Genomic DNA, 23,241 nt, shown 5'->3' with positions numbered 1-23,241 from the left:
ATATATTGTAACATTACATGACTTATTAATTGCCATCAAAATAACGACTTCACTTGTTTATTAATAACGTTAGCTTGATGACATTGATGTGCATGACAACGTTGTCATAAAATTTTTTTCCCGACCATGAAAACTGCCTGACTTGTTTACATTTTGGACAGATGTGGCTACAGAGTAAATCTATCGTTGTTTCTGTCGCAGCACTTTCGACAATATCGGAAAAATCCTAAAATTTCTTCTCATGGTGAAGAGTGACACTTTTTCTCAGGGAACTGCTGTCAACACATCAATGCACTGCCCTGCCTCCAATCCCCTCACTTGGACTGCATTCCACTTTGTCATCAACTCCCCCTGTCCACCTCCCCTCCCCCGTAACTCCAACAGCAGTTAAAATAAATATAGTAATAATAAAGTACAAATACAGTAATATTTTTGTTTTCTTTAGTTTACTATTGTTCAAAAACAAATACTTTTTTTATACCATAAATAAAAATAAATTTATATAGTTCTTGGGCATTAGTTATAAATATATATATATATTTTGTATTTCAATTGTGATTTTGAAATAAAAACATTTCTATCAACATTTTTAGGTCTAGTGTCCTTTCTGGTGCAAGGCTCAGGCGCCAGGCATAATGCCACATTGTAAAGCAATGGCAAATTCAATTGACATGATATTTGGTGTGGATACTACATACACCCTGGGCTTACATTGCAGGATGTTTTCATTGAGGTGAGACATGTACTTTTGGAAATACATTACAAAAACATTTTTTTGCTTTGAACTGCTATTTCTGATTATCAAACTCTTAGAATTTTTTGGTAGATTTGGGTTGCCAATAGACTTCTGACAAAACTGGTATGTAATACTTGGGGCTTCTTCTTAATTACCAATGAAAGTTAAAATCATTTTTGAGCAACCTCTTCCTTCAATGAAAGAACCTGGGAAACTGTTGTAAATTGAAGTGTCTGAACTGGTTATTTCCTTGGGTGAAATTCCCAAGGTGGCGTAGTCTGGCGTCTTAACCTCATCCATTGCCACACAAGGAACACCACCAAAAATAAAAAGAGAAAAACTCTTCTTTTTCCAAACTTTTTCCTGTGGCAATCTTTTTGCCACAGCTCAGACTGACATCACGATCACATGATCACTGACAGACTGATCACATGGACTGGGAACAAGAATCTACGTTCCTGTAGATTATTACAGGCTGTGTTCCAAATTGATTCTTGTGTTCTACCAAGAGCGTAAAGCATGCGTGGAAGTAAAAACATCATGTGACTAAGTGTGTTCCAAACTCAAGAATGTAACAAGGTAACAATGTGGGATTTCACCAAAAGTTCTCTTCGTGTTCTTGGGAGGACTGAAAAAGTTGCCAGTTGACCTTGCCACCTCCACCCTCAACTCCTGCCTCTCTCAGTCCCTCGACTCACTTTGTCCTCTTGTCTCCAAACCAGCACGCTCCTCACCACCCTGCCCATGGCTGACCGAGTCACTACGCTCCAGCAGAACATCACTGCGGGCTGCAGAGAGAAAGTGGAGAAAATCCCGATCCTCTGATGACCTGACCGCATACCATACCCTGCTGGCGACTTTTACATCTGCCCTCACGTCTGCAAAAGCCTCTTTTTTCCAATCCAAGATCAGCGCATGTGTCTCTAATCCACGTAAACTATTCTCCACCTTCTCTTCCCTCCTCATTCCTCCTCCACCCCCACCTCCCTCTTCCCTCTCCGCAGATGACTTTCTGGCCGCCTTTGAAGGAAAGGTGGCTACAATCCGGAACTCCTTCACCCATCCAGTGAGCCCCCCAACCCCCCAGGACAACCCCACAGCCACACTGACCTCCTTTGAAATGCTGGAGGACTCCGATGTATTACAACTCATCACCTCTCATCGCGCAACCACCTGTCCACTTGACCCCATCCCATCTAAAGTTCTCCAATCTATCTCCAGCGAGCTCCTTCCCTATCTGTCTTCCATTGTTAATTCCTCTCTCTCCTCTGGTCATGTTCCCTCTGTTTTTAAGACGGCTCGTGTTACCCCACTACTCAAAAAACCCACCTTAGACCCCTCCGATGTAACAAATTATCGACCCGTATCCCTTCTACCCTTTCTGTCCAAAACCCTCGAACGAGCAGTTCTTAAACAATTAACCTCTTTTCTCCATCAGAACAACCTGCTAGACCCTCACCAGTCTGGCTTCCGATCCGGGCACTCAACAGAGACTGCACTACTAGCTGTGACGGAGGCACTTGCCACTGCAAGAGCCTCACGCCTCTCCTCTGTCCTGATCCTTCTTGACCTGTCTGCAGCTTTTGACACGGTCAACCATAAAATACTCCTCTCCACCTTGGCTGGGATGGGAATTACCGGGACTGCCCTGTCTTGGTTCTCTTCCTATCTTGCAGATAGGACCTACCAGGTCACCTGGAAGGGGTCTGCCTCTGCCTCTCATCCACTTGTTACGGGAGTGCCGCAGGGATCTGTACTGGGTCCTCTGCTGTTCTCCTTATACACCAGATCTCTTGGTTCAGTCATTAATTCACATGGTTTTTCCTATCATTGTTATGCAGATGACACACAACTCTTCTTTTCTTTCCCCCCCTCGGCCACACAGATCAATGATAAGATCTCTTCCTGCCTGGCTGACATCTCCACTTGGATGGCCAGCCACCATCTGAAGCTCAACCTCAACAAAACTGAGCTGCTCTTCTTCCCGTACAAGACCTCCTTGCTTCGTGAACTCTCAATCACGGTTGATGGCACCACAGTGACTGCCTCTCACTCTGCAAAGAGCCTGGGGGTGGTCCTGGATGACCAGCTGGACCTCAAGGAGCACATCAAGGCAACATCACGGTCCTGCAGATTCCTCCTATACAACATCAGGAGGATTCGACCATACCTGACGACGCACTCCACCCAGCTGCTCGTCCAGGCTACGGTGACCTCTCGCCTTGATTACTGCAACTCTCTCCTTGCAAACCTGCCAGCTTGTGCCATACAGCCACTACAGATGATTCAGAATGCCGCTGCCCGACTCATCTACAACCTCCCCAAATTCTCCCACGTCACTCCTCTGCTGCGATCACTTCACTGGCTACCGGTCGCTGCCAGGATCCGATTCAAAGCCCTGACCCTTGCCTACACTGCCGCCAACAGGACAGCCCCCATCTACTTGCAGGACATGACTCAATTCTATGTGCCTGCTCGACCACTCCGCTCTGCGGCAGCAGGGCGTCTTGAAACCCCTCCCACCCGCCCAAAGGGATCACAGAGCTTCTCCACCCTAGCTCCCCAGTGGTGGAACGAACTCCCCGTCCCTCTCCGAACCTCCCCCTCACTATCCATCTTCCGCCGTGGCCTGAAGACTCATCTCTTCAGACTATACCTAGAATAACCACCACCACGCTGTGTATATATATATTAAAATTTTTTTTTTTTTTAAAAACCCCTTTTTCCTGTCACTTGTTACATGTTGCCCCATCCCTGCACTTCTTGGTAAATTGTATTTGTCCTAATACTCTAGCTTATTCTTCTGCCTAGTTTGGCTTTGCAGATGTTAGACCAGGATAGTGTTCTTTGTTCTCGGCTAGAAATAGCTTTACAAAATAAGTAATTGTACCTTACTGAACCCGTGTTCAGCAGTTGTCTACGATCATGAAAATGCACTTTTTGTACGTCGCTTTGGATAAAAGCGTCTGCTAAATGAATGTAATGTAAATGTAATGAAAAACAGTGCACTTTGATGCAGGCTTTTCCATGTTTTCCCTTCCCAGTTGCCATTGCATTTCTGCTCTGTATTTGAGGCTGAATAAGAATAATTTGTTCAGCCAAGAAAATGTATGACAAAGGGAGGAGGATTTTGTGTACAAGTGTAAGTATATTTTATGTACTGATTTTTGTAGTGCCAATATGTTTCTTGTAAGGATAGAGGTCAATAATGGTGATGTCAAGGTACAAGTACTTTCCAAATCAAAAATAAATTACACATTTTTGCAGTGGATGAGTGTATTCTTGCAGGTGTACCTGGAGGTGTGTTCTTACAGGAACTCGAGAACACAGAACAAAATGTTTTAATTTTGGCACCCACACATCACATGTACAGCACCATCCACTAATTGGAGTGTAAAGATTGTGGAAACTACAGCCACAATTCAAAGATGAGTGTTACGTAGTTATCTAGAGAACCATAAATTAGAAAAATGTGACTTTTTTAAACCTTCCTACAATGGAGTGACAAATTAAATAGAAATATTGAAGTTCCACATAAAGAGTTTATGTATACAGAGACTGTTGATAGTTACTTTTAGTCTTGATACATTTTTTTCAGCAGAGTAGTAAATGCTGGTGACAGCTTCCATATTTACAAAGCGTACATGTGGAGAGGTAATTATTAAAAATGTAACACTGCTATGTTTTTGTTAAAAATTTGTTTTTTAAATTACTGAGTATGAATTAAGAAGTACACCAAGAACCAATGGGTACATATTAACTGGTTACTATTTCTATAAGAAAATGTTCTTAATGAGAAAACAGTGATTTGCATACGGTTTTCAGACAGTATAAACAGATGTAGAATAAAGCAAGGCAATTTGAGAAGATTGAAATATAGAATAGTTGGGAGACTCACCATATTGTTGGCGGCTCAGACCCTTCCACTTCCAAGTAGTCATACTTGTCCTCCATCTGGAAGTCTGTAAAAATGACGGAGATGGTGTCTCCAGGATCAGCAAGTATGGTCCACGTACAGTCCGCACTATTGTAATATTCACTCGGGAAATTGGGGCTTGAAATGATGCCACTTGAACCCCTCAGAGTATCACCACATGTGTCCTCAGCTGTCAATCAAACACGGAAAGACTTCTGTTAGGAATCTGATTTCAGTTCTTCACAGATTATACAATAGAAAATAACAGCTGAAAGCCTTTCAAATAGACTGTCATATGTATCTATACATATGGTATGTAGCCTTTTAGTTTTTTTGATTTCCAGCATATTTTCAGCAGCAGCAGCACTACTGCTCATTGCATTGTACACTGGATTAGAAATTTTTGTTTTCAGCACATGAAAACAAGAGTTCAATGTAACTGAAATTTGTTCTGCTGCCTTCCTGTGATATTCACAAACTCAAATGGAGCCCTTTTATTTCAACGCTTTCAAGGTTTTTTTATTGCATTGTATACAATGCTGCAATGCTGTTAATAAAAGAGACTATGGTCTTAAAAGTGCTTTTTTTTGTTGTTGCCGTCATCACTTTAATGGGCTCAACCAATACAGGCTGTACTGAATTAAAGGTTCCAGCTGCTTTTCCCAACAGATCTGTTAATGTCTTTCTTTCAAGTGATCCAATTTAATGTGAAAGAACAATCTTGGATTTCTGTTTCAGAATTTTTGTATTTGGACAATCAGTATAATGTACAGATAAAGACACATGGTCCGGTCTGTGCATACATCATAAATTATATTCTTATAATTTATACATTTATACACACGGCATACATGTACCTACAAATATACTTCCATGGACAGAGCATGGTCATGTATGTACTGTAGATATGGTTTCGACACATACATTATGATCTAATCATTGAGAATCACATTTGTTATAAATGATTGAATTCTCTGAATACACATAGGTACACTGATGTACAACATGCTGATACTAAAACATTTATTGCATATAACCATACACCTGACTGTCTTCATACATCAACACACTGTGAAACACACACACACACACACACACACAAACATATACACACACCAGAAATACCTTTTTCCATCTTTTGATTGTTTTTCAAATTTTGGTTCCATTGAATGCATTTAAATCATTGAAACAGGCTATTACTGATTGTAATGCTTTAAAATGCTTTAAAATATTAAGTGAAATGTAATACATTATACAATTAATCTACTGTAAATATTTTATTTATAGTTAATTTATTTAAACTAAAATAATTCTTAAAAGCAACAGATAAATTAGAAACTGGATATTTAATACAGAAAATTGCAATAAAAACTTCAGTCAGTTCATTTAAAATTTTAAACAAATTAATCATTCTTTTAATATACTTTAGAATTTTAAATGTTAACAAATAAATATTTATTTTAATGGAAATAACCAATCTGCCCATTCATCATCTAACCTATTTATTTGTTGATTCCTCCATTAGGGGAGGGGAACTGGAGCCTGTCTCAGCCTGTCGAGAGGCAGGAATACACCCTGGACAGGCCAACAATCCATCACAGGGCATGTATATAACCAAAAATCTCAATATGCTATGTATATTTTGGTGAATCTATAAATGCTTAAGTCTATATTTGATGCTGGCCCATGCTCGTAAATGGCAGAACATTGGAAGCAATAAACAAAAAAATAAAAAAACTAAGTCTTGGCTTAATTATCGGTTTTAAAAAAAAAGTGCACAACAAACTTTGGAGTTTGTTATTGCCATTTGTCAACATCACGACCAGAATTGACTAAAGGAAATGAAAAGCCTGGAATCAAGACTACATACTGAAAGCTCTCATATCTTCTTTAAGGAAGCAATTGAACACACCTGACCAATTAGAAACATCTGTGAAGCCATTTCACACCACCTGGCAAGTCAAAATATGCCAAAGTGGTGGTTCTATTCTATAGGATGGACTTTGAAGCCTGGAACTGGTTTTTTTGAGCATATTATGGAAAAATAACACAGGAAAATTTTTTTTTTTTAAATAGTTGTTTGGTGTGGTTCCCCTGTAACATTCAGGTAATCTGTAATGCAAATTACCTGATAATACAGGAGGAAAGTACTGTGATGGCTGTATCCTCTCCGTTAAACCTGCAGCATCAATTATGTGCATATGTACAACACTTGCACAAGGTAGGCATAAACATGGCACATACATTAACTTACTCTGGATGCAAGAGTTATTGATAAAGTAATGTGTCTCTAATTACATTGAAGTCACTAGCTAGCTACATGTAGCAACTATATGGCAAATATAGAAGGTGTGTTGACAAACACATCAAAAAAGATGCTGAAGTGGCCATGTTTCTTTTGGACAATGTGGAATATTTTGCTTGAATTGGCTTTACATTTTACCAAGTTGGTCTGGCATTCAGTCTTATCGTACGTGCAAGCTAGTTAGATATCGATGGTGCAACGTAACTACTTTGACAGTCAAATTATAGACTGTCAGACAAGCAAGGATTAATTAAATATGTGTTTATTATCTGAATCCAGCAGTTCCAACAGTTATGGAGGACTAAACGTGCCAAAATGAAATAAATAATTAAATAAATATGGAAATATATAAATGAATATATAAATAAATAATTAAATAGGTCAATAATTAAATAAATACTTAATTTCATTTCAAAATAATTAAATAATTGACACCTCATGATTGTCCTTTTCACAATAACATGATTATATTTTATTTCATAATAACATTTGTATTTCCAAATGGCTTTTTTATTTTAAAATGACACTTTTCAAATGACTTATTTCCCAATGGCATTTTTATATCCAAACTCTCTTTTTCGTTTCATAATGAGACTTTTCAAAATGGCAAGACCTCCTGTCAATCAACACGAGCAGGGACTGATCACTCACAGGCCCTGTTCAGACCTGGCATTAACATGCATCTTGGGTGACCCGATCACAAGTGGACAGCTCTAACTACAGGTGTGAATGCACTCAAGACGCATTGAGGACGCACAGAGATCCGATCACTCAGACCACATTCGAAGGTGGTCTGGGTCGCATATGGCCACATTCTTTTAGCAGTGTGTACACAAATGCGTCCTGGGCCACATTGAAGGACCGCCTAGTCAACTGACATCCTCTGCATGAGCAGAAGTACGTACTCATTCGCGCGCCAACGGTGTCATATTAAAGCACGAAACAACAAGAAGAAGCCACACTGAATAACAAAATAAACAAGACAATGTTTTAAAAAATGATACCATGTCATTCTACAGTCAATATCTGGGACTAAATATTGAATAAATATACAACCTTACCATTGGTTTTACGCATAGAGATGTCCCTTTTGTGACTGAGCGGTCATGTATTGTCTTGGACAATCCGTTTGTGAAATATACAGGCATGTGTGATGCCTGGGTACCTTCCAAAATAGCTGTACGTAATACCACACGTGTTGTTTATGGCATTGTCGCCCTTTTTAGTACAGTCTGGCTTGATTGACAATTTGTTTATTCAGTATGTGAGAGTATAAGCTTTCTAACGATGTATAACATGTCTAATTTTTCTTTTGGAATAGCGTTTTATAGGTCAGCGTAACCGAAAATGTTCTTATCATCGCATTCACTTAACCATTCAGTCTGTGGTAGCAGTAAAAGACGCTGCACCTAAAGAAACGTTGTCAATGATTTTTTTGTAATTTTTTTGGAAAATACTATTATTATTGAGGACTTCTGGGCATAGCTAAGCCATGTTTGCTGATAGGTCTATCTGACGTCGTTTTCTGGAGCAAAACAGAAGGATAGAGCTGTATAATTTTGGGTGCTTCTCAAATTGTGTAAGGTGGCTTTGTCCACAATCTGAAAATTTCAAAAAGCGCATAGAGACATATTACGAGTGCATCAAACATCTCAGGCAATTTGGTTTGCCTGGAACACGCCAAGGAATAGACCCAGTCTGTTTTTGTTTTGATTTTGCCCGCATGCCAATGTCTTTGCAAACAACCTCTTCTTCTTTTAATTTCCAGCAGACTAGGCACAGGTAGTGCATTGCTGCCTCCCGCCGGTTAAAAACAACAATGCATTTGGTCTTTGCAAACGGAAATGATGTACGTGTTTATTTGGATATTGAGCGGGGAAGTGAGATCCGATCACAAGTGGTCACTCGAGACGCATGTGGAGACGCATTCTGATGCCAGACGTGAACTGACATCCATCTCGACTGAATCTAGACTGAATCTAGACAGGTCTGAACAGGGCCACAGTCATTGGTTGATCACGCATTCAGACAAAAGCAGTAGCACTGCAAATATGGATCTGTATGTTAAAATTATAGATAGTAAGCCCTAGTGCAATAGCTATTAATGTACAAGTCGCTCCTCCCACATCCATTCCCAACATAGGATGCAAATCAACAAACAATACATCCACAAATTTAATGAGTACAAATCCTTTATTGAAATGAAAGCAATGTAATTTAATTGAATAATTATGGTTGAAAATGAGAATTATCAATTATATCCCCAAATTCATTGATAGGTCAGTCTACAGTGTACTGGTGGAATCCACCAACAAGTCAAAACAAGCTCTATATCAGGTTTTAAGATTAAATAAATGAATTCAATTCCAAGCAGTCGAATAGACTAATGAATTTAGATCATACATTCTTTATTGAATGCAAACTCACGACTTGGAAACTACAAAACATGAAACAATGAATTTAGAAATCCAGAAAAGAGAGAGAGAGAGACGGATAAACCAGACCTTGCCAAAATGTTACCCACTTCCAGTTTAAGCACTATAGGATGAAAAGAAACCAGCCAAAAAATAAAAACACACACAACCAAGGAACCACCACCAAAACAAAAAGAGAAAAACTTTTCTTCTCCAAGGCTCCGAAACCAACTGCAACACAACATAACTTTTTCCTATGGACATCTTAAATACCTTACCCTGCATTGCTTGAAGATGGTTGCCCTGATTGGGTGATGCCAAGTTAAGGTGTAGGAGGGAAGGAAAGGGTTGTCAGACTCATTAATGACAAGGACTGGCCAACCTTAAAGCTGACCGTGTATTTATTGATCAAAGTGAACTTTAGTTGTTGGAAGCAGGGCTAAGCACTATGCTATTATCATCAAAAGATTCCTGAATCAACTCTCTTTCTAACAACATCAAACATGAATATGTAAGGAGGAAATTCAGTTCAGTTCTTGAATACCTATAAAAAGCACTGAAGTTTATCTCTGCTTCAACAAGAGGATATGTCTACAAATATCAGTGGTTCTCAACCTTTTTTCCACCAGCACCCCTCCAGGCTTATGTTTGAAAATAATTAATTAAATTGAATTATTAAAAACAAAATAAAATTTAAAACACTTAAATAAAAAATGCACTTTTAGGCAAGAGGGTTTCATCGCCTCATTTGAAAAATCCTGTTCACAGACTAAGCAGAGAGGTAGCTATGCGCTGGACAGAGACAGAATTAACCTGTAAGTACTCGATACTCTGTCTGCACTTTTTCTTTTGAACTTTCACCATTTTGTGTACTTCTGAATGTGATTGTTATTCAATAAAAACTTTATTTGATACCTGTGGGCAATTATGATTGGATACATTTCTTCAACGCCCACAACGTAGCTGGATAGCGATGGTACTAAATTTGGCTTGAGGATTCATGGGCGCAGGTGCAACCATGATCGTAGTGTAACCAAAAAAAAAGACAAATTGTTAGTGGCAGCAAGTAATGTTATTAATAACAATAGGACACACTAATTAAGTTGAAGATGTCATATATACTTAATTGTGTGCGTGTCTACAATTTTATTGAGCAAATCCAACAATTGTATTTATTTAGTAAATCCAACTATTTATTTTTTTAGTCTACTTAATAATATTGCATACAACAACTAGCCAACATTTTTGTGTGTGTGTGTGTGTGTGTGTGTGTGTGTGTGTGTAGTAGAGTTCTATATCTAGTGTTGGGCAGAGCTACTAGCTTAACTAGCCTATGTTTTCCAGTCCCATGTGTGTAGTTTCTATTTCTAAAATCAAGTAGCTACAATTGTAGGCTAGCTGTATTGGCATAAAACCACCTCCAACTGAACTCACAACAAGATGCTGCAGATGTTCTACCAGTCTGTGGTGGCTGAGAAAAGGACATTGAATAAGGTGCTATCCATCCTGGATAACCAGAGACATACCCTCCACAACAGTCAGTCACCAGTCAGAGGAGCAGTTTCTGCAACAGACTTCTCTCTCTTAAAGGGAAGGGGCGCTTCAAGAACTCTTTTGTTCCCAGGCTCTTTAATGCCTCCTCACACAGTAGGGGGTTGTCCCCTCAGGACACTAACTGAGTGGCCAAGGTCAATCAATGTTTGGCACACTGGTACTTTTTGCACATTTTATTTTTTTGGGTAATTATCCACTGTACTTTTATGCTGTACTTGCTGTCTTTGCACGTGTACATACTGTTTAACTGATTAACTCCGTTTTAAATAATGTTTTAACTTCTGTAATTTTTATAGCCATTACCCACCCATTATTTATTTATATAGCTGTACATCAGTCAATATTTACTTATTTATGTCGGGACTGTTCATACTGTACATAACACCTGGTGTAGTTAGACAACATCAGTTTGTGTTTTTCCCATGGCTCTGTTTATGTTTATAGCTTGTTTCTACGGTGCCTTTTTATTCTTGCCTTTTTTTGTTTTTGTTTAAATTTTGTTTATTTTTATTTCTTACTTCCTGGTGCATCGTTGTACTATGCTCTGTAATGTGAGCTATTGGACACCTGAATTTTCCTCAGGATTAATAAATATCTATCTGTCTATCTAAAAGTATAATCCTTAGAACAGCATAACTTGTGAACAAAGAAAATTGCAGTATAGATTTAAAACACCATTGTCCCCACAACAATTGCCCTGTGCCAGTTGCATTGGCAAAGTTTGTTACTATCACGTAAAAATATAAGCCAAATTGTATAGAAACCTGTATTGGCATAAAAGTAAAATCATTACACCAGTATCATATCTGGACAAAATCCCAGCTTTTAGATTCACACCATTATCCGCTGGGTTGGATATTTAAGTGAAATTCCCTGCCTAAAATGAACCCAATATATCATGTCACCACAACTGCTCTGTATGGGGACCCTTGTGTGCCACCTTTTCAAATAGTCAAATCTACATTCACATTTACACTTTCTATTAAAATGAATTGAGGATTGAGATTTCCCATCAACCAACTACATAATACCGAACAATCACTGGTCCTTTTGTGAAAAACAACGTCGCATAGAGTTGCGTCAGCCTGTCGTCAAAAAGTTTATGATCTAATTTAACGTTACACTTGACCCTACTAGCTAGTTAGACAGATTTACGCTTTAGACAAATTTACTTATTACAAATTCAAAATGCCGAAGAGTTGCTGTGTTCCATTATGCAGCAGCAGTTCCTGAAAGGGAATTAGATTGTTCTTGTTGCTGAAAGAGAAAGAATGAAGAGCTGCTTGGTTATTGGCAATAGGTTGTCTATTTTTTCACAAAAGGACGAGTGATTGTTCGGTATTATGTAGTTGGTTGACAGCAATAATCGCAACTTATGTTAATAAGGGCAAAGAAAACGTGGAAAAGTTTATTCAATCACAAAAAAAAACAAACGGTTTATGTCGGAGGTGGTCAAAATCTCAATCCTCAATTCATTTTAATAGAAAGTACCCCAGGTTTTACCCAGGGTGGGCGTGTTTTTACATGACACGTCACGCCGTGTGTCTCTATGCTGCCTGATTGACAGACCTCGTCACCTCATTATAATATTGTGGCCCGAATGTACCACATTTTCAAATATAGTATTGGAGCAAGAAAATAGGAAATAGAAGGAAAATACTAAATAGAAATACAATGAATAAATGTATTTGGTGAAATTAAATATAAAAAATAAAATAATAAATCTGTGATTTGTGAGCAAACCACTAAATATAACAAATAAATTAAGTACAGAGAAAATATATATAAATTTAAACTATATTTATTTGTGTCCATTTAATTATGTGAATGTAGATTTTAGTATTTGGCACACAGGGGCCCCCATACTTTGCTTCATATAAAATGCAAGTTATCATGTTTCTATCATGTAATATTGGACATGTATGTGACCATACCACAAATGAATGGACAAGCTTAATGTAACAAAGGTTTCAACGGTAGCAGATTTAACGTCAATCAAGCATACCTGTCTGTCAGGAATAAGCCATAGGGAAATGGGATAAAAACTGAAAGAATTAGACGCATCAACCACCATGGCCTCTGCAATTTAGCAAACGTTTGTTTTTTAATGCATTTTATTTTCAATTTGCGAGGATGCGCAAGCCAGTGCATTCGCAGTGCTGGTCCCAAGCTTGGATAAATTGGAGGGTTGCATCAGGAAGGGCATCCAGCTTAAACCATATGCCAAATCAAATATGCGGTTTGGATGCTCCGCTGTGGTGACCCTTAACGGGAACAGCCGAAAGAGAGAGTTTGAGGTATTCGTAATTTATGAACAGAAAGTGAAGCTAATTTCATCACAGGAAAAGATGTAGACTACTCACTGTGCTTTGGATTGTCCTAATTATGATTATCAATATTCTGCAGTTCAGTCGATTGTGATGTACTGCAGCCATCAATGGTGTATATGATGAAAGACCACCTTGGCAAATGGATTCACTCGTATTTGTGATTTTCACATATTCACACATTAATTTGTCCAAATGACAATTGAACGCTTCATTAGTCAAAATATTTAAGTACAATACCAATTCATAATGTTGTAAGGTGTAATCATTCATTAACAGTTGTTTATTTGGTCAATTAAAAATACAAAACTACATTCTGCACGGGATATTTAGTATATGGTGGATTTCATTTCATTATAATATGCTACCACAAGACTCACATTTTAGTCTCAGCTTGCAGACTTTCCGATGGCCATCACTACATTTAAATATCCTAAATAGACTAAAACAATAGTACTACATACAGCAAATGATTAAACATACATAGCTTAACGCCAGGGCGTTTTGCACCCCACTCTGAGCCACTTTGTGCAAGCTTCCTAGTGGCCAGGATGCCAGTGTCCTGAGATTAACTCAGACATTCAGTGCTCCAGAAACCAAACTATGAATGGAAACAACAAAATCTGTTCTAGCCTTTTTAGAAGATGACACATGACAACTATGCCAAATACATGGTTTCCAAGTGCCACCATTGTTGTAAAGTTCATCAAGAATAAATATACAATCTTACAATTGGATTTACACGTAAGAATATCCCTTTAAAGATTCAGCGGCAAATTTATTGTCTTGAACAATCCATTTGAGAATTAAGTAGACAAATAGAAAGAGGTAGTAGGCATTTTTAAAAACCCTACTTTGTTTTTAAGATATAGTAACTCTTTTCAGTTAGTTCAGATTTGATTGAAAACTCTTATCTAGTAGGGGACAGTATAAGCTTGCCAACAGTGCATGGCGTGCTTCATTGTAAGTTTATTACTAGGATTGAGAGCCCCAAGCAAACAGCAATTTTTGCTCTGGTTTTTGGAAGATTTTACCATTTTTCCAACTCATCAGCATAGCAAAAGTAAATTCTCTGGGGAGTGGGTCAGAAAAGGACACGGAAGCAAGTTTGGCCAGGATACATACACACATTAGTGCTTGTAACATTTCACTTATTTACGCTGTGTCATATTTTGACAGTTATATTTGCATTGGTTGGAAGACAGCCATTTGCCTTTGCTAATAATGCTCAGCATATATGCATTGGGAGCAAACTAATAGGCGCCCAGCTGTTAGTATAGGGCCACTGGTATGGTATCCTGAGCAGTGTTAGCTTAGTGGTTCATAGTGACCTGCTTTACTTGAATTCGTACCACTCAAATTGTCTTCCAAGAGGTTTGTGCTCTTCTCTATTGAAGGCATTTCAAACACTGTTGTGTAAGTGTTCATTGGTAACTAAGTCATGTGTTATTTTGATGCACCAATTTAACATCAAGCTAGAACATCACCCAATTTTTTCTGATAGTGGAATATTATTTTATTGTAATCTTATTGTAAATAATAGCTTTATATATGGGATCCCTCAGTATGTCATTACAAACTAAACAAGCACGTAACCGTCCAGACCCACCACGCAACTCACTTCCGCAGACACATTTTAGCTGGCACCACCTGCGCGTGCATCCCACAAAACATCGCTCAAAGGTTGTCCGTGAGTGAGTGACCACAATTTGCCATGCATAGCCCACGGCAGCAGTTCCTGCGTGCCGCAGGGATAAGAGCAACTTTATTTTTCATTTGGATGTGCGTTCCACCCTGCCAACACAGAAGGAACTTTCTTTGCCAACAAAGACAAACTCACATTTTGTGTGTTTTTCTCTGTGGAAGTTTTGCTGTTGCATGACTTTGACTTCTGGGCATAACAGTTTAATCACCAATGTACACAGTTTATCAATGACTGATTTTACACATTTGGTTGTTAAAGAGCTGAAAGCAAACAGATGTGTTGGACTAAATTAATGAATGAAGTAAAGAGCATGAGGTTAGATGGTCTTCTGTCATCTATGTAGTGTCTGAATACTTTACGAAGAAACACTGTATATAACTATATAGCTAGCTAGCTCAAACAACACAGATTCACACATTACTGCCAGCTAATTAGACAAATATTACACCAAGTTAAATTTTCATGTAGCTACACTGTCATGTGAGCTCAAGGATCCACTTGAGTGAAACTGAAATAAACTGATTTAGCAAGGACCTTGTACACTAGCTAGTGTGTTCATGATGCTCGATCACAAAGAAGAGGGATTCCGTCCAGTTGTAAGCATCTTCTGGTTATGTAGATATTATATTAATTTTTTTTAAATTGTGTGGTATCATGTAAAATATAGCCTTCTATAACTAAAGTAACAGTAATATAATGGATGTGGATCCAATCTACAACTGTTTTATTAGCTATATGTTTGCTACCTTGTACTGTCCTTGAAATTCATATTTTAACATTTTTTCAGCGGTCTTGGACGAAAAAAAATTGAGCAGAATAGAGCGGATCGACAGACACGAATGAGAAGAGAATCGCTGTTCCCTCCAACTAGTTAGTTTGCATCACTAGTTTGCGTTGTATTGTAATTAAATTTTGTTCAACCTCTGCATGATGGTTTTTACAGGTTATCCATCAGTCATCATCAGATATTCAATACAACCTACTAGAGTCCAGTGTTAACTCTCAAATTTGTAAAACAAGTCGACTTATAACTTTGTTATCTAATTGTGTCAAATAAAATCACACATTGATTCATATTCTTATATGTATAACTGGATTTAAAGTATGACTGTAAGCCGCTTGGTTTGATAGAAAAAGGCATGAGTTTCTCCATTATGGCCTATGTGGAAATTGAGAGGTGCGGTGCACTGGGCACCATATTGGTTTCTACAACTTCGACAACAGAAGCAAGTGGTTATGTCCATTCCATATCATACAGTTCAGTGGGTCACCCCCATCCCTAAATCCAATTGCTCCCCGATGCCCCCCAACTATAATTGGCTTTAAGCCATGTTAATCTATTAGATGTTCGAATGTAAGTGCTGCTAACCTGGAAATGTACAAAAAGTAGCACAGGAACACTTCAGCCAGCTATAAATTGACAACAATGGCTCAAAGCTTCTAATTTTTATAGTGTACCGTTATGCTCAACTGGCACATTAAACAGCTGTATTTCAAACTTAAAAAAATGTTTTTCTTTCGGATAACATGTTAATAAGATCGTAACTTTCCCCTCTGCAACAAACAGCACATGAGCAACTTCCTTGATCTTTCAGTGTTTATTGTATATCAATAAAGTACAGTCAGGTCCATAATAAAGTACAGTCAGGTCCCCCCCCCACCAATTTTAGGAGCTCAAAAGTAATTGGACAAACGAACATAATCATAAATTAAATTTTCATTTTTAATACTTGGTTGCAAATCCTTTGTCAATGACTGCCTGAAGTCTTGAACCCATAGACATCACCAGACGCTGGGTTTCTTTCTTGGAGATACTCCGCCAGGCCTCTACTGTCTTCAGTTCCTGCTTGTTCTTGGGGCATTTTGCCTTCAGCAAGTGAAATGCTTGCTCAATTGGATTCAGGTCAGGTGATTGACTTGGCCATTGCAGAACATTCCACTTCTTTGCCTTAAAAAAGTCTTGGGTTGCTTTCGCAGTATGCTTCGGGTCATTGTCCATCTGCACTGTGAAGCGCCGTCCAATGAGTTTTGAAGCATTTGGCTGAATCTGAGCAGATAATATAGCCCTATACACTTCAGAATTCATCCTGCTTTTGTCAACAGTCACATCATCAATAAATTCAAGGGAATCAGTTCCAGTGGCAGCCATACATGCCCACGCCATAACACTACCTCCACCATGCTTCACAGATGAGGTGGTATACTTTGGATAATGAGCAGTTCCTTCCCTTCTCCATACTCTTCTCTTCCCATCATTCTGGTACAAGTTGACCTTTGTCTCATCTGTCCATAGGATGTTGTTCCAGAACTGTACAGGCTTTTTTGGCAAACTGTAATCTGGTCTTCCTGTTTGTGAGGCTTACCAATGGTTTACAGCTTGTGGTAAACCCTTTGTATTTACTCTGGTGAAGTCTTCTCTTGATTGTTGACTTTGACACAGATACGCCTACCTCCTGGAGGGTGTTCTTGATCTGGCCAACTGTTGTGAAGCAGTTTTTCTTCACTAGGGAAAGTATTCTTCTGTCATCCACCACAGTTGTTTTCTGTGGTCTTCCGGGCCTTTTGGTGTTCATGAGCTCACCAGTGCGTTCTTTCTTTTTAAGAATGTACCAAATAGTTGATTTGGCCACACATAATGTTTTTGCTATCTCCCTGATGGGTTTTCTTTCTTTTTTTTCAGCCTAATGATGGCTTGCTTCACCGACAGTGACAGCTCTTTGGACTTCATATTGGGAGTTAGCAGCAACAGATTCCAAATGCAAATGCCACACTTGAAATCAATTCTAGACCTTTTATCTGCTTACTTGTAAATGAAATAATGAGGGAATAACACACACCTGGCCATGGAACAGCCAGGCAGCCAATTGTCCAATTACGTTTGGTCCCTTAAAAAGGGGGGGACCACATATAAAAAGCACTGTAATTCCTACACTGTTCACCCGATTTGGATGCAAATATCTTCAAATTAAAGCTGGAGGTCTGCATTTTGAGCTCATATTCATTATTTAATTTCAACTCCAATATGCTGTGGTAGACAGCGAAAATAACAATAACTTTGTCACTGTCCAAATATTTATGGACCTGACTGTATGTTTGTAAAGCAGAGGTATAATTTATAATGTTTGTATTGACCACAACAGGCTAGACAGCTAGCTTTAGTGCTGTTTTTCCTTCTATGAAATGTGACAATATGTTTGTCACTTGCACCTCTGCAACAAAAAGCACAGGAGCACCTGCCTCGCTCTTTCAACGGGGAGTTGCTATGAGGAGTCAGAATAATGCCAAAAGTCATGCACATAGCTACAAGGCTCCTGAGCAAAACATAAAAACTTTGTGCATGCAAATCCCAAGCTCGCAAGCGTAAAACAAAAGGTCGCAAGGAAAAACAATAACTGACTATAAGGGAGTGTCCGTTTCATAAATTATTTTGGGCATATTAACACAGAACTATCAGGTAAAAACATCAGAGACTGTCGAAAGACAAGGTCAACATCATCACAACGAGTGTGTCTGCTTCACAAAAAGCTGCAGTCAAGACTATTTCAATGAACTTGATCAAAATACAGATTGTGCTGACATCTGAGCTTTACTGTTCGCTTTAGCAAGACAATGAATATCAGGTACTCTCTTTTTCAGCAGCTCATCCTGGCATGGAGTATAAAAACAGCCAGAGAAAGCAGCTGCTACAGGCTAGCAAATGAAACTAGCTGCCTAGCAAGGTAACTAAAATGTACCGGGGATGGCTAATATATGAACAACAACGGTTTAAAAGCTGAACCAAACACTAAATGAATGCTAAAAACACTATAAACATTGTTTAACGGTATATGAAAGCTAACTCTGTGTAAAATGTCACTGAAATACAAAGAGTCAAAGAGAGCAAGCACATGAATTTCAGAGGTAGCGAGATGTGCGTCACACTTAATTGTGCAAGAGGCTAATTCGCATCACGTTGTTGTATAGCCAACCAAAGACAGCATAGTTCCGGACAAGGGCAGCAGCCAATAAGATTCATAGGCAAAATCTTCTGAACCATCCCCGGACTGTCAAAACCAAGCATCAACAACTCACTTCTATTAGTGAAGCCCAGTGGCTACAGTGTGAACTGCAAAGCCTGGTTGCAAAAAGAACTTGAAGCACTACCCACCCCATGTTAAGTCAATGGAGAAGGCCAAAAAAGAGGCCAATTTTCTCTGTGGAAATGTAAAATCTATACATTTTTACTATGCAATACGACTTGTCCTACTACCGTATGACCATATAAGAAAACTCCCCATCCTTGCTGCCAGGCATCAGTGACAGGTGTGATGCTGTGTCATTTTATTCTGATTAGTTAGCTACATACATACGCTGCCACCATTTTATGAAATCAACAGTTGAAAAATATTGTGTGCTGTATTCAACTGTACTAACCACTGTTCTAAAGATTCTTCTCTCCAGTTCTTTCGGTAAGTACATTTGAGACCTGCACTATTAAAATCTGTCATATTTTAGAGGTTTCTATGTACCTGCCTAGTTAGTTAGCTTGTGATCTAAGTAGCTAGAGATCTATCTATGCTAATTATCTATCTATCTGTCTATCTATCTAGCTAGCTAGTTAGATAGGTAACATTCTCCAGTTACCTATTAAAATACACATAATCAACTGTCTAAAGGTGGGGGGGTTCCCTCATCGCAACCCATTAAGTGCAATGCACAAACATCGCTTCACAGTTTTCAACTGCTTTCCTAACGGCTATTTTACATCCTGCGACTATGAATGTGTACGGATTGCTAGAAGCACTGATAGAGACCACCCTCTCTCATATTAGAAACTAACCTCAAATACACAAGACGGCACACTTCTACAACATGCAGTAAATTTAAGACAAGTTCTCCTCTAAGACGAACATCCTCTAACCATGCTGGGTAAGGTATTTAAGATAGCCACAGGAAAAAGTAGTTTGTGTTGTGTTTGGTTTCAGAGCCTTGAAGAAGAAGAGCATAAAGAAAACAAGATGGTTTGCAGACGTCTCACCAAGTTAATCCATTTCTTTGGCGAGTAATGAGAGGGCTATGAATTTTTTATTTTTCTATATGCATGTTTGTCTGAGTGTCCATGTATGTATATCCATGTATATGTCTATATAAATATGTATATGTGTATATGTATATCCTTGTATATGTCTATCTTGTCTAGTGTATGTGCATGTATATATAATATATATATATATATATATATATATATATATATATACACCGATCAGCCACAACATTAAAACAACCTGCCTAATATTGTGTAGGTCCCCCTCGTGCCGTCAAAACAGCTCTGACCGGTCTGCGGCTTCGCAGCCCCATACGCAGCAAGCTGTGATGCACTGTGTGTTCTGACACCTGTCTATCATAGCCAGCATTAACTTTTTCAGCAATTTGTGCTGCAGTAGCTGTTCTGTGGGATTGGACCAGACGGGATAGCCTTCGCTCCCGATGCGCATCAATGAGACTTGGGCGCCCATGACCCTGTTGCTGGTTCACTGGTTCTTCCTTGGACACCCCACAAGACCTGGCGTTTTGGAGATGCTCTGACCCAGTCGTCTAGCCATTACAATTTGGCCCTTGTCAAAGTCGCTCAGATCCTTACGCTTGCCAATTTTTCCTGCTTCCAACACAACAACTTCAAGAACTGACTGTTCACTTGCTGCCTAATATATCCCACCCCTTGACAGGTGCCATTGTAAAGAGATAATCAATGTTATTCACTTCACCTGGCAGGTGGTTTTAATGTTGTGGCTGATCGGTGTATATGTTTGTATGTTAACAGGTCTGGTGTCTGTGATGTTTGAGTGTTGTGCCTGTTGTTTTTCATGTATCGTGCTCATGTCACTTGTCTATATTTGTTCAAAATTCATAATCTCTCACTTCTGACCTTGAATGGACTTGAATGGACCACCAAGCAAATGCCAACTATGACTCACTGCCACCAAAAGATTCCATTGCAGCCCCTCAGCTGACACTTTCCAGAGTATTACTTGGAGCCCGCATTAACGGGGCCCATTACAAATGAAGAGCCCCTCAGCTGTTACTGTTGACAGTACTACTTTTCAAGGAACTAAAAGGTTCCTTCAGCCCATGGTTGTCTGCGTTTCCACCGCGGTCTAAAGTTCCGCAAAGATTAGGCAAATTAGCCCACTGACGTATGAAAAAGCGACGTTGTCATTGGTCCATCTGTCCTATGATTTCTTCTGTAACCCCATACTACCACCGAAGTAGCCTACATTATTTTCTAATAACCGGGACAGCCCAGAGGGGTTTATTTAACTTAATGGGTTACCAACAATGATTATATATGGTTACTTTTGTATTTTTTTTTTTTTTTATCGATTTAATCACCTGGAATTGAAATATTCTTCTGCAGCCGTTTGGGCTTATTTTACCGTTGTCAAGCAAAACTGTCATTGGTAGTTGAACTTGGACCGTTGTCATGCAACAAATAGGATATAACAGGCCAATAGTCAGATTGTAACTGTTTTATATATCCTCTCAAACACATTCATTATATTTTTATGCAAACATTCGCTTTCATGTCTTGACATCCGAAGCGACCGAATGCATTCACATTTATATGTATAATTGGCAACAACAGCAGAAAACATGCACACGTTGTAAACAATTTGCTGTTTGATTACTTTCTCATCGTCAATTCCATATCGCAAATCGCAAAATGACAAGAATAGAACGAAAACTCGGACTTGCGTGAAAATTTAAATTAGTAGTGGTACAGCCACCGTTTGCTTTCCTTCGAAGTTACTGCTAGCCAAGCAGCGAAGTGTGCCCTCCAGATGCGAACCATGCACCATAAATTAGTCCATAGTCTTCCTGGTCTTTTTGTGGAATTGAAGAATGGCAGAGTAAAATTACGGCAGTTTGAAAAAGCTAACGGGACGATTACTAGAATTAACCTGTTATTTTACCCTGACAAAAAGTGCGGAAGGTGATTTCCAGTTTGCTTTTACTGTATCACCAATGTGAATTACGCAGAACTACTGCATACCTCACATAACTGTATCAAACGTTTTGAGTCAATTACAACAGGCTAACAAAGAAAATCCGGAAGAAAATATTCAGCAACCGAATGAATCCGTTTGAATGTTTTGGTACGTAATATGCTGTCCCAGCACGAATGCTTTTTATAAAAAAAATTATAAAACGAATACTAAAGCAAGAAAAGAACAGAAGAGCACACGTTATAATTCCAAGACGTTGGCAGGCTATAACCAAAACTAGACTACTGCGCCGCATAACATACAAGTTTGATTTGAAGTTATTATGAAAATAAATTGGTTTGCGGCTGCATATTTTTAAACATGGCGGCTGAAAACAAACACAAAAAAATGCTGCGAGTACTCGACCAATCAGAAATGTTCAGCGCTGCAAGCTCCACCCAAAAGGTTCCTGTACTTTCGGAAAGTACTACCCCCCGAGCAGGAACTTTTTGGGGGGTAAAATACAGCCCCCGGAACTAAATTTAGACCCTAGTTCCTGCGGTGGAAACGCACTGAGTTCCTCAAAAGGTTCCTAGTTCCGGGGTAAAGTTCCTGTGGTGGAAACGCGGCTTTAGAGTCTGCATAAACAGGGCCTAAGTACTGGACTATTAAATAAAACAAATCTGCAACGTAACTAATGTATATAGTGTTTGTATTTATGTTAATTGTACAAACACAAAAATATTAAATAAAGTGCTAGTTATTTTGCACACCAAAAATGTTTCAAGGTTATGAGTTTGCCTTTTCATGACAGATTTTATGGTTGCACTTATGGAACATAAATATGTGCTTTTTGTGTTTCTTACCTATCTATCTATCTATCTATAATTAAACACCAAACTTACAGTATTTTGCACAATATATATATAGTTATGAGTTATGACAGTTGGTAATTCATTCTTGATGTTGCACTTGCGTTCATTGTTGTAATATGTGGACTTTTTGTGGTTCAATGTAAATATTTGTCCCAATAACACCTTGGGCTGTGAATGTACAAAGTTCTTGTTATGAACAGCTGTGTTTGGTTATCTATGTTCTTCTATGTTACAGCTGAAGCCAAAAGTTTACAAACACTTTACATACATTAGGATATCTACTTTATTTCCATAAAAGGTCATTTCAAAATAATAGCTATGAGACAGATTTATTTCAGCTTTTATGTACTATATCATATTTCCAGTGGGTCAAAAGTTTACATACACTTTGTTAGTATTTGGTGCCATTGCCTTTTAATTGCTTAACTTAAATCAAACGCTCGGGGT

General features: G+C 38.6%; 1 protein-coding gene across 9 annotated transcripts in view; it reads right to left on the bottom strand.

Annotated features, from left to right (window-relative positions):
• csmd3b (CUB and Sushi multiple domains 3b) overlaps positions 1-23,241 on the bottom strand; it is a 938,142-nt gene that overhangs the window by 679,611 nt on the left and 235,290 nt on the right. For 8 of the 9 annotated variants that reach the window (XM_035430384.1, XM_035430386.1, XM_035430391.1 and 5 more), the window contains exon 5: positions 4,635-4,842. In XM_035430384.1, coding sequence (XP_035286275.1) covers positions 4,635-4,842 — 208 coding nt within the window. The remainder of the gene's footprint in view (positions 1-4,634; positions 4,843-23,241) is intronic. The other variant, XM_035430390.1, reaches the window with a different exon arrangement.

This window comes from Anguilla anguilla, chromosome 8, assembly GCF_013347855.1.
Source record: "Anguilla anguilla isolate fAngAng1 chromosome 8, fAngAng1.pri, whole genome shotgun sequence".
Classification (NCBI taxonomy): Eukaryota; Metazoa; Chordata; class Actinopteri; order Anguilliformes; family Anguillidae; genus Anguilla; species Anguilla anguilla.
Note: the sequence above shows the minus strand (reverse complement) of the source record. Positions and strands in the feature narration are given on the sequence as shown.